The sequence below is a fragment of the Trematosphaeria pertusa genome (genome assembly GCF_010094035.1).
Source record: "Trematosphaeria pertusa strain CBS 122368 unplaced genomic scaffold BU26scaffold_14, whole genome shotgun sequence".
Taxonomy (NCBI): Eukaryota; Fungi; Ascomycota; class Dothideomycetes; order Pleosporales; family Trematosphaeriaceae; genus Trematosphaeria; species Trematosphaeria pertusa.
Genome location: NW_022987225.1, coordinates 975,948 through 986,942, shown reverse-complemented (window position 1 = coordinate 986,942; position 10,995 = coordinate 975,948). Strand labels below are relative to the sequence as shown.

The 10,995-nt window shown below is 54.3% G+C and overlaps 6 protein-coding genes across 6 annotated transcripts; 3 read left to right on the top strand and 3 right to left on the bottom strand.

Annotated features, from left to right (window-relative positions):
* Window positions 1-654: 654 nt before the first annotated feature.
* BU26DRAFT_89193 (RNA-binding domain-containing protein) lies at window positions 655-2,405 on the bottom strand. Its single transcript, XM_033836451.1, has 3 exons — window positions 2,148-2,405; window positions 1,912-2,075; window positions 655-1,866 (listed from the first exon to the last, which is right to left on the bottom strand). Exons 1-3 carry the CDS (start codon window positions 2,182-2,184, stop codon window positions 757-759), a joined length of 1,311 nt encoding a protein of 436 aa, XP_033679920.1. The 5' UTR covers window positions 2,185-2,405; the 3' UTR covers window positions 655-756.
* BU26DRAFT_89216 (uncharacterized protein) lies at window positions 2,406-3,869 on the bottom strand. Its single transcript, XM_033836452.1, has 2 exons — window positions 3,180-3,869; window positions 2,406-3,125 (listed from the first exon to the last, which is right to left on the bottom strand). Exons 1-2 carry the CDS (start codon window positions 3,660-3,662, stop codon window positions 2,628-2,630), a joined length of 981 nt encoding a protein of 326 aa, XP_033679919.1. The 5' UTR covers window positions 3,663-3,869; the 3' UTR covers window positions 2,406-2,627.
* On the bottom strand, window positions 3,669-4,053 carry BU26DRAFT_508872 (uncharacterized protein; the record flags this gene model as incomplete). The annotated part of the gene is made up of 2 exons (XM_033827115.1): window positions 3,669-3,930; window positions 4,010-4,053. 2 exons carry the CDS (start codon window positions 4,051-4,053, stop codon window positions 3,669-3,671), a joined length of 306 nt encoding a protein of 101 aa, XP_033679918.1.
* A 426-nt stretch (window positions 4,054-4,479) lies between these two features.
* On the top strand, window positions 4,480-6,564 carry BU26DRAFT_568904 (RabGAP/TBC; the record flags this gene model as incomplete). The annotated part of the gene is made up of 6 exons (XM_033833828.1): window positions 4,480-4,503; window positions 4,559-4,574; window positions 4,646-4,655; window positions 4,714-4,824; window positions 4,874-6,221; window positions 6,295-6,564. 6 exons carry the CDS (start codon window positions 4,480-4,482, stop codon window positions 6,562-6,564), a joined length of 1,779 nt encoding a protein of 592 aa, XP_033679917.1.
* Window positions 6,565-6,804: 240 nt separating this feature from the next.
* BU26DRAFT_89128 (uncharacterized protein) lies at window positions 6,805-8,433 on the top strand. Its single transcript, XM_033836450.1, has 4 exons — window positions 6,805-7,795; window positions 7,854-7,987; window positions 8,040-8,137; window positions 8,186-8,433. The coding sequence occupies exons 1-4, from the start codon at window positions 7,044-7,046 to the stop codon at window positions 8,231-8,233; spliced, it is 1,032 nt and encodes a 343-aa protein (XP_033679916.1). The 5' UTR covers window positions 6,805-7,043; the 3' UTR covers window positions 8,234-8,433.
* A 230-nt stretch (window positions 8,434-8,663) lies between these two features.
* On the top strand, window positions 8,664-8,978 carry BU26DRAFT_568902 (uncharacterized protein; the record flags this gene model as incomplete). The annotated part of the gene is made up of 2 exons (XM_033833827.1): window positions 8,664-8,870; window positions 8,922-8,978. The coding sequence occupies 2 exons, from the start codon at window positions 8,664-8,666 to the stop codon at window positions 8,976-8,978; spliced, it is 264 nt and encodes an 87-aa protein (XP_033679915.1).
* Between the last annotated feature and the right edge of the window lie 2,017 nt (window positions 8,979-10,995).

Genomic DNA, 10,995 nt, shown 5'->3' with positions numbered 1-10,995 from the left:
CTCGCTAAGCTCATATGCTCTCACTTGTTCTGTCGTAGGAATGGATGAAGCTGACTCAGCCCATCTCCTCACCTCGCCTTGCAGATCCTAACCCGCAGCTCAGAATGCCCGCTGATCATTGCCCTCTAAATCGTGAAAATATCAAGGACACGTCTTTTTGAACTGCTAGCCCGACCTGCGCACTTCTTCATAGTTGTTTGTCATCAACGCCCAAGTAGTCGCGTACAACCGCCTACGTCGGTCCCTGACCCGTCGTATCTATTCTGTCAAGTGATCACAACCACACACGAACACAAAACAAGTTCAGGCAAATATCTATCCCTAGCGGGAGATGTGCATTATCGCTATTATACACGAGAGACTCTTTATACCCTCAGTGGAGAGAACCCAACTGCTGCCTCAAATTGAGATAACCGCTCCCTGTCCCAAATTCTCGCAAATACTTCCGTAGAAGATGGCCCCAAAACGCCGACAAGCATAGGCAGAGATAGAAGGCTATAGATACCCCAAAAGAGGCAAGATAGGGAGAAAAGGTCAACCATGAAAGCACCATTGCCCGCCCAACCAAAGATTCCAAAAGCCGATAACCGCCGCCGTGAGAAAGAAGATTCGAACTTCATAGTAATCGAAAAAGTCCCGTCCGGAGGCCATAGTGGAGCTTAGGCGTAAAGCCAGCTGAACAGCTGGCTAGTCCAACCTAAGGTACCTGACAGTCGAGGTGCGCTCGAGCTACTCCGGCCCCTCTGGTGCGGCCACTCAAGCGTTGCGGCCACCACCATACGGGTTATGACGGTAGTTGGCGTTTCGGCCGCCGCCGCGATAGTTGGCACCCGGCTTGCCCGCGTTCTTCGGTCCGGTTGGAGCATTTGCAGGAGCATTGCCCGGCTTGATTTCCCTCTTGATTGCAGGCTTGAAGTGGCCGCCCCTAGGCATATGATGGCCAGCTCCACCGCCAGGAAAGCCAGGTTGGACCGGATTCGATGGCTGCGGGATGTCGTCGTACATGCCCTCCCAGCTCGTAGGTCCACCTTGTCCACCGTAGCCGGCCTGCTGTTGCATACGACGGGCCTGCTGTTGCTCGTACTTCTGCTGCTCGAATATCTGCTGCTCAATCGCGGTGTAGCCGGGTCGGGGTCCTCCTCCCATCATGGCCTGGTTGCCTCCTCCGTAACCACCGCCCTGATTCATCTGCATTTGCTGCAGTTGTTGCATCTGTTGCATCATAGCAGGGTTCATCGGGCCGCCCATCACAGCTGGGTTCGGGCTGCCAGAGCCTGGGCTCATGCCTCCCATCATGCCCATCATCGCAGGATTCATGCCTCCGGGCATACCACCCATTGGGTTTGGCATGCCGCCGGCTGAAGCCGCAAGGTTTTGCTGCATCTGACGGAAGTACTGCTGCATGCGTTGCCAGTACTGAGCCATCATCGCCGGGGTCATCTGGCCGGTGGCCCCGCCTTGGTTCTGGTTTTGGGTTTGATTGGAATCCGCGGAGAAGCCGGCGTTGCGATCGCCGCTGTCGCGGCTTCCGTACCTACCACCGCCACGACCGAACTTCCGCCCATCATCATCGTCTCGCATGTTACCGCGCGGCTGAGCCCGCTTGACCTCGATGGGCTTGCCAAGGATCTGCAGCGGACCTGACAGACAAGCGTCGACAGCGGCGTCGCCATCGAACGTGACGAATCCGAATCCACGGGGTCTGCCAGTGTCCTTGTCCATCATCAACGTGGCGTCCACGACTCGGCCAAACTGCTTGAAGAAGTTCTTGAAGTCCTCCTCGGAAGCCTCTTGGCTGACCCCGCCTACGAAGATCTTGCTCGTCCGCTCTTGCTCCTCACGAGGGATGGCTCGCTTCGGGTCGATCTAGGATCGTTAGAATCATCGTTAGAGGCTAGGGTGCATACGTACGATCTTTCCGTCTAGGTAGTGCTCCTTTACCATGACGATGTTTACGCACTTGGGATCCCTGAACGTGAGGAAGCCGAAACCGCGAGAGCGGCCAGTCGCACTGTCGCGCATGACGGTGCACTCGCTGACTTCTCCGAATTGCGAGAAGTAGTTCTTGAGGGATTCTGAATATTTGCATTAGCATGGGATTTTTCATTCCATCGGCGCCCCCGTTTGATGCGCTCTAGGTAACTCACCTTCGGTAGTCTCCCAGTTCAAACCACCGATGAACATCTTTCTAAATCACATAGTCAGTAAAGAGACGGTCACAAAGGTGATCAGACACCAAAACATCAAACATTGGTTGTCGAGAGCGTCTGGTATGCATGTCTGGTGCGCATATGTGGGTGGCGTGGGCATACAGCGGCACTCCGAGGATACGATTTGATTCTTCGTTCCGTTCGTGGTTTCCTCGATTCCATAGACCGTTGGAAGAGGTGATTCCGCCCCGGTGTTATTGTCAAATCGGCGCGTGGCGAAGTAGCGTTCCAGGGCGTGCATGCAGCGGCCCGGCGCGAGTGCACATCCGACTCTATGGATATTCGAAGATCGCGAATCGGGAATCGGCAGAGCAGATGTCGTCCTGAGAGAGATTGGCTTGACTTAGACATTGGTCTGGCGGGGGCTCGCGGCTCCATGGTCTGATGCTTGACCTCGGACGTGGGAGACGTTCCGAATCATGGGAGCGTACGAAGCCTTTGCGAACGAAGCTCAGAGCGGGGATAGAGCAATGTTCCATCGTGGTCCTCAACGTCTTGCCTTCTTTTTTGTGTTTGTCGACGTCCGCAGCCGCGAAGGGCGGTAAGCGAATGAGATGTCGGGAAGAACGCGGCTACACATGCCGCATCCAAATCTGTCGGCTCGCCGCGCAAGTGGCATGTCCCAGAACCAGGCCAGCGGCTCGTACGGGAGACCAACTTCATGGCCATTCCAGCAGCCAGGGACAAGCAGCCCTGCAAAGGCACAGAAATGGTTCGGTTGAAGCGTCTGTGTTTTGCTATGGAGTGGACTGACCGTCCGAAGCTCGATAGACTACCCTCAGCCTCCATGCTGGTACGCGCTAACAAGTACCTAGGTATGTATCGACACAAGGCGCTGCCACATCTGACGGCAAGCCGCGCTAATCCTTCGCGACAGGCTGCTGTTCGGCGATCTGATATAGTAGAGTCGTCGGGCTACCCTGTCTAGCTTTATCCACGCTTGGGAACGCATCGCTGGCTGATATGTACTTTGGGTCTTTCTGTCACATTCCCAAATGTGCCCGGGTTCTCGAATGTGTCAATCGACTCCTGAAGTGCTGCTGCCACGGTAACATGTAGCGAGCCGTGTCCTTGCATCTTGACCGTACACCAGCCAAATTCGCATCTTTTTTTGCAGCCTCGAGACGTCGTACTAGCGATGCACGACTGCGGCAGCTTCCGACAGCGCTGCGGTTTCTGTCGTGACGCTGTCTTCGTATGGTGCAATGCATGATGTCGTCCATCCTGGGTCTTGTACGGTTCTCCGGAGTTTCGTGTCCATGTGCTGTCCAGCACGGCCCAAGAGAGCGCGTCCGCCGCCCTCATTCCACTACTCCAAACTCCTCCATCTCCGACCAGAACGCAGTACCGACCAGCACCACTATCATCCACAATCCAACGCGCAGAATCAAAAAGCAAAACGACAAAAAAAACAGTTTGCAGTTGTGGGCGGCAGTGACAGCCACCGAGCATTTGGACTTACCCATCTTCTTTGACGTTGATCGGACCGTAGTTGTCATCGCCCCCAGGCGTATTACCATGCGACTGATGACCGGCGCCGTTCCATGCAGAGCCATTCATATTGGCATCGCCATCGTCCTCGCGCTTCACCAGGGGAGCAGTATCCGCAGTATTGGCGATCGCATCGGGGCGAGGCTCGGCGACCGGCTCCGCCTTCACCTCCGGCTCTTTGACAGCCGGGGCTGCGGGCGCGGGCTTAGAAGCGGGTTCCTCGTCGTAGCTTAAGGCTCTGTCAGCAAAAGGTCGACACCGAGGCAGGTGGCGCGGCGACCGCAGTCGTCTGAGCGGAGGGCACTCACAGGTCGTCGAAGATATCGTCGTCGAAAGTGTCCACGTCAGCCATGGTGAGGAACTAGAGTGTAGTAGATACGAGAGAAAAGAAAAGAGAGGACGAGAAGGAGCACGAGGGTGCTCTCGTTCAAGTCGGACGCGTCGGATGAGGTCGCTCAGTTGGCGCAGGAGCGGCGGGGCTGGTGCGACTCAAATACGGCGCAGTGGAAGAAGAAGAAGAAGGAGAGAGAAGCGACCGCGAGCCGAGAAAGAGGCAGGCGCCGACGCAAAAGTGAAGGTGAATGCGGGTGGTTCGGTTGCGGTGGATACAGAGCCTGACGCCAAAGTGAGGAGACAGCTGTAGGAAAGCGCGCTAGTCCCGAATCGGGCGACCGGGCTTGGCGTCTCACCCCAAGCCACCGCTCGATGCCCGCGCCAGCCTGCGTCGACTACGAGAGCGGCGGTGGAGCCAGCGCGGTTTGCCAGGTCTTTGTCCACAATGGCCTCCAAGAAGCAGCAGCAGGTACGCGCGCTCGTGGTCCAACCCGTCTGTCTTTGCGGTCGCTGATGTGGCGCAGGAAATGGTGCAGGTCGGTTCGTAGCAATTCTGGCCGCGCAATTGTCATAGCAAGCAGCATGCTAACGCCGTGCTTGGCTGTCGATAGACCGTTCTTCGTACGTCAAACATCCGTGGAGCCTGCATGCCGTATGCATGTTAACGTTGCGAGCGTAGATCCGCGTCGCCCTTCTGGCGGACCGCCTCCAGTACCTCCAAGCCGTACGAGAACAAGAAGATCATTGGCGCCTCGTATTCACACGCCGACATACTCAAGTTTGACTCTCTGTATATCTGCCCTGCGTCGCCATACTTGTGCTTGTGCTGATTACTCAAGGAACGTCTCTGGGACAAGCTCGCGTCCTCGAACACCTCCCTCGGCCGACCACAGTCGCGATCCAAGCGTACCCTCCTCTCGAGCAGGAAGCACCACCTCTCCTCCACCTACACGAAGCACCTACACGAACTTCCTCCGCGATACGAACCATGACTGGCAGGACGATGAGGAAGACGAGGGCGACATTATGTTTGAGGACGACGAAGATGAGTTCGGACTACCCAGCATAGCGAGCATGCGCAGGAAAGGGAGGCGGAAAGAACCACTAAAGGGAAGAAACCCTGGGGGGACTGGGAGGAACAGTCTGGGTTCGACAGCGTGGCGCGCAATAGATAGTGGCGATATTGCCGAAGAACGCGGCATACCTAATTACCCCACGGCGAAGAAGTCTGAAGGGAAGATACTACGGCCCCAGTACCAGGAAATACTTCGCGACCCCGCAAACTCGCTGCATCTAATCTCGCACCCGTCAGTACCTCCCAATGCCTCGGCGAAAGAAATCGAAGAGCACTCCGCAAGAATAACGCGAATCAATAAGTTCAAGCGCATCCTACAGACAAGTACAATATCGCTGTCGGAGCTGCGGGATTCGGCATGGTCAGGTATTCCGTCTGAAGTCCGTGCTATGGCCTGGCAAATACTCCTCGGATACCTGCCCACGAGCAGCGAGCGAAGGGTTGCCACACTGGAGAGGAAAAGAAAAGAGTACTTGGAAGGTGTCCGGCAAGCATTTGAGCGAGGCACCGCTATTAGCGTGGGCGCTGTTGCGGCTGGTGTGGCTGGTGTCTCATCTTACCCTTCCGCGAACCGTGGCCGAGGTCGCGGCCTGGACGAGGCGATATGGCATCAAATCAGCATAGACGTACCGCGAACGAACCCACACCTCGAGCTCTATAGCTACGAGGCGACACAACGATCTCTGGAACGGATATTGTATGTTTGGGCAATACGGCATCCCGCATCTGGCTATGTGCAAGGCATCAATGACCTCGTCACCCCATTTTGGCAGGTCTTCCTCGGCGCCTACATTTCCGATCCAGATATCGAGTTTGGCATGGATCCTGGCCAGCTCCCCAAGCAGGTGCTGGATGCAGTGGAGGCCGACTCCTTCTGGTGTCTCACGAAGCTTCTTGATGGCATCCAGGATAACTACATCTCGCAACAGCCGGGCATTCAACGACAAGTCGCCAGCCTCCGAGATCTTACCACGAGGATAGACGACCAGCTAGCAAAGCATTTGCAGAACGAAGGTGTCGAGTTCATCCAGTTCAGTTTCAGGTGGATGAACTGTCTCCTCATGCGCGAGGTATCCGTCAAGAACACCATTAGGATGTGGGATACATATCTAGTGCGTAGATCCAACCTTTGTCTCACTACCCGGCATTTCTGTTCCTCTTTGACCGTTCGCTAATATGCCACAGGCCGAGGAAGACGGTTTCTCCTCCTTCCATTTATACGTTTGCGCCGCCTTCCTCGTCAAGTGGTCCGATCAACTCCGCAAAATGGACTTCCAGGAGATCATGATGTTCCTGCAATCACTGCCTACCAAGCAATGGACCGAAAAAGACATAGAACTTCTTCTGAGCGAAGCATTCATCTGGCAGAGCCTTTTCAGAGGCAGCAGCGCGCATCTCAAGAACACCGGATCGAAGAGCTCTAGCGGTGTAGTAGGCATGGGTCCGAACTTTTGAGATGTTGTTGCTGATGTCATACCCTAGGCTAAGAGGAGGGCGAGGAAGAGGGATATTGTACGGAGATTCGCTTGTATATAAAGCATTCCGGGCGTTTGAAGCATTAATCCATCTTTAACACGTCTCCTCATCATCCCTTTCTACACTATGGTGTAGAGTGAGCCCGCGAATATGTTGGGAAACTTACGAGAGATCGCAACAGCTTCGGCGTGTCCCTTTTAGGTATTCCGCCGTACTGATGTTCAGAAGAGTTATTTCCGTACGCCTTCGTAGCTTTGCGTTGCCCAATTTTTTCTATTCCTCGAATCAGCAAGAAAGAGTAAGAACAACCCCACTTCGACCCCGCCATACATCATCATCTCGGCATACATCCGCGTTCACCTATCTACATACACGTCCCTTGCGCTTTTGACTGCTCGCAAGCAGTCTGCATTCTCCACTCTTGTATTCGCGACCCTCGACCCTCGCAAGTTCCCATCATGACACCACCCCCTCGCCCGCCCTTCTCAGAGCTTCCGCTCGACAAAAACGGTCCCGCCGGCAACGCATGGGGCCTATACGGAAACGACGACGAGCTCGGCGCACTCAACATGCTCACGCCCGCCGTCGTCAAGGCCGCGGCCGCCGAAATCCAAACCGGCGAGCGCGTCTCGCTAGACTGGTATCTCAACCTGCCCACCTTCCCCTCCTTCGGGCGCCCCGCGTTCGACTGGAAAATGGAAAACCGCCGCCATCCCGACGGCAGCAAGCGCATCGTCAACGACGACTTTATCAATATCAATACGCAGAGTAGCAGTCAGTGGGACGGCTTCCGGCACTACGGGTACCAGAAGGCGGGGATGTATTATGGTGGCAGGACACAGCGGGAGGTCGAGGGCGAGAGTGGGGTTATTGGGATTGATAGGGTTGTGCAGGCGGGCGGGGTGACGACGAGGGGCGTGATTTTGGATTATCCGAGGTGGGTGGAGAGGAAGGGGAGGCAGGCCGTGGAGGCTTTGGGGGCGAATTGTATTTCAGCGGATGACTTGAAGGAGATGTTGAGGGAGACGGGAGTAAAGACCAGAGAGGGCGATTTGTTGCTTCTAAGGACGGGGTTTACGCAGGCTTATGAGAAGCTGGGGATGCAGGAGAGGAAGGAGATGGCCGGGAAGCCGCCGGCTTTTTTGGGCGTCGAGAGTAGTAGGAGTGTGCTGGAGTGGATATGGGAGTCTGGGTTTGTCGCTGTTGCGGGGTGAGTGAGAACGCTGAAGGAGATAGGGAAGGGGCGAGTATCGGGCTGACGAATACAGTGACGCGCCGAGCTTCGAGATGAGTCCGTTAGTCGGGAAACATAATGAGCCTGGTGGAATTTGGAAGGGCGAGACTTGGGAGGATGAGATGCAAGGCGGCGGGCTTGTGCATCAGTGGTGTCTTGCTGGATGGGGTAAGTGTTACTCGGAAGAAAAGTATAAGTTCGTATGCTGATGAAGATGTAGGTGTTATGATTGGCGAGATGTGGGACTTGGAAAGACTGTGTGAGAAAGCAGAGCAGCTGGGACGGCATACATGCTTTGTTTCCAGCGTGCCGTTGAAGGTAAGTGTTCCGCACCGACATCCTCTGGGTTTACTAACAATCCCACAGGTCCCCGGCGGCGTTGCTAGTCCCCCAAACGCAGTCGCAATATTCTAAACGCTCTCCCTCGACAGCTACAGCGGACCCAGTACTTCGGCCGCTTATGCAGCTCTAAAGCAAGTTCGGGGCTTGAGGCTAGCTAAGGACATGAGCATTCGGAGTCTCGTACCTACCTTTAGCCTAATCCAGCTATACGGAGTAGCCACGTTACGCGAAGTACCCGCCAAGCCATCGTATCAATATACACCTAAGAAGAACACTTCGTTTTCGTCGCTTTGCTACCTACTTCGCATGATGTGACGGAGATTTCGGGTACTAGCTGCGCAAGTGGGTGCAGGGCGGAAGCCCCAGTGCACCCCTTTGGTGTAACGTCAGAGTTGATATATTACACTGATATTTCCTCTCTCGTGCGGGATCGCAACAATTCTAGCACCATACTTCTATCTCGTCAGCTCAGTTAGGCTTCTATAATCTCGATCATCGCATCATGAAGATCTTCGTCGCTGCTGCTGCCTTCGGAGCACTTTCTTCCGCAGCCACCATCCCCATCGTTCCCATTCCGCCGACTCCCACTCCGACAATAATAGAACCTCCCGTTAAACCTATGAGTAAGCCACTTGCATGCACCAAGATCTGCGCCGCCGGGCCGTATAGTCTTAGCTGTGGCAAGGACTGGTTTCCGTTTCAGCAAGGGGTAAGTGTTCTGGATTGAGGAAAGAGTGTAGAGTTTGCTAATAAGGCGTAGCGATGCTGGTCTTGCTGCAGGTGGTGGGATCGAGGGGATGAGGATGTGGCGGAGTAGGTGGGTGGCTGGAGTGGAGTGGTTGTGTGGATAGAAGAAGAGGGAGTAGTCAAAGGAGGAGAAACGAAATGGAAGATATGGTGGTGCTCACGATCACTATCGGCGTCGTGCCTGTCCGTATCATCAGCAATCTCAAGCCTTCTCTACTCCTTTCTGCCTTCACATTTCCCACGCTCGTGGCGCTCTTAGTCCTATTTCCCTTGGCACGCCAGTTCTCTACAGCTTTGGCATGCTGCAACAGGGAGTAGAATTTATCCTCCGCTCGAAACAGTCCAGCCCTTCTCTCCATGAGCCAATTGTAACTGGGTTTTGGAGAAAGCAAGCATTGGTGGTCTTTGAGATACTTTAGAGAACAGCCGAAAGGAATGTAAAGCGAGAAAAGAATCAGTGGCGAGCGGAGGGAGATTTAGACACGCACGAGAGAGTCGAGGAAGGCAGGTGTACGACTACGAACGTGATTGCGTCCCGTACGTTGTCATAGCATTTGTGAAAGAGTTATCAATCTTCCCGTCGACGTTCTTTCCAGCAGCAACATCAAGTGCTAGTGCAATTGCCTTTCGGACAACACAGATCCCCAGTATCTCCACATAACGTATGAGATGGGAGAATACATAGATTTTTTTCGATGCAATTAAAGCGATCCACATAGACCCTTTCCGCGTGCATTTGGGTAGCTTGGGATCCAGACAGCACCCAGCACCATGACGATCTCAACCCTGCCGTTTTCTTAGGGCCGATCCCTTCGCACCGATCCATGGTTCAGCCAATCTCAGCTTTTAGGAGAGGGAAGCATACTATTCATTGACCTTTGTTTTTAGAATGCCGACTCGCAATGCTGTGTGTGAAGGAAAGTAGAAGTGGACTTATGCGCGGCGAATTTATAGTCATCCTCTGGGCATCCAAGCCTGGACCGAAGAGCCAGAAGCAACATCAAGCTATCCAAATTGACGTTTTCATGCACTCAAACGTGCTATGCTCGAGGTACAGACTTCGCCAACGGCGAGAAGAGAACGCCATGCGGTTGAGTTCATCCGCCTTTTCGAGACTGCGCTGGGCTTCTCCATGTCAATGGGGCCGGGAACCTTTAGTGGAGAGAAGCATACGCGGCTTCTAGCCAGGGTTTTAGACAAGCAGGATTGCAGTTCGTGAAAATAGGAGGAGGGACTAATACAACGCGAATTTATACATCGCTTGGGCGCATGCATGAATCCGTGCTTGAGGATGAGGGGAGAGACTCCATGTGGAATACTGGATGGTGTTTCGGGGGCTGTACACATACCAGAGCTCCGCCATGCATTAGCAACAGCAACCGCAAGGTTCGCACAAGGGCGCCATGGATAGGTCTTATCTGGGCTTCGGGACAGCGCTGGACTTGTCCATGCTTTGGCGACAGAAATTTGGGAGAGAGCAGCATAGCAGGTATAGATCTGCACTTTTAAACAGCAGAACACCGGTTCCCGAGAAGAAAGGTGGAAAGAGCAACCCCGTGAGCGGTCGAATGTTATCCTCACGGCGCTCAGACCGATCCATCGAGAAGTTCAACGTTCATCTTTGGTCCCGATGAAGTCCACAACAACTCTCCATGCATAGGCCGTTCCCACCTTTTTCCTGCTGAGCTCCCGAAGGTCGTCTTGCATGATCGAGTCCACCAGGTAGAGGCCTTTGTACTGCACTGCACTTCTCCCCCACCAAAAAATTTCTTTCCATGTCTAGCCTCACCCTCCAGTTTTCGACACCCCCTCCCCACTTTCATGGAGTCTTTGATCAATGCCTCGAGGTCTCCAAGCAAATCTCGACGCCACGAAGACTCACTCGCTCATCGATTAGGCGACTGAGGCTTTTTGCTATTCAGAAGACAAAAGCCCGCGTCCTCATTATCAGCCCGGGCTGACACTTTGGTAGAGCAACCTCGACCTATTCTAATAAGGCTTCCGGAAGTATCGCAAATGTCGAAGGAGTCAGGAAAAGAGAAAGATCCATGATTGACACCAGTTCTGGCTTGAAAGCTCCCTTAATT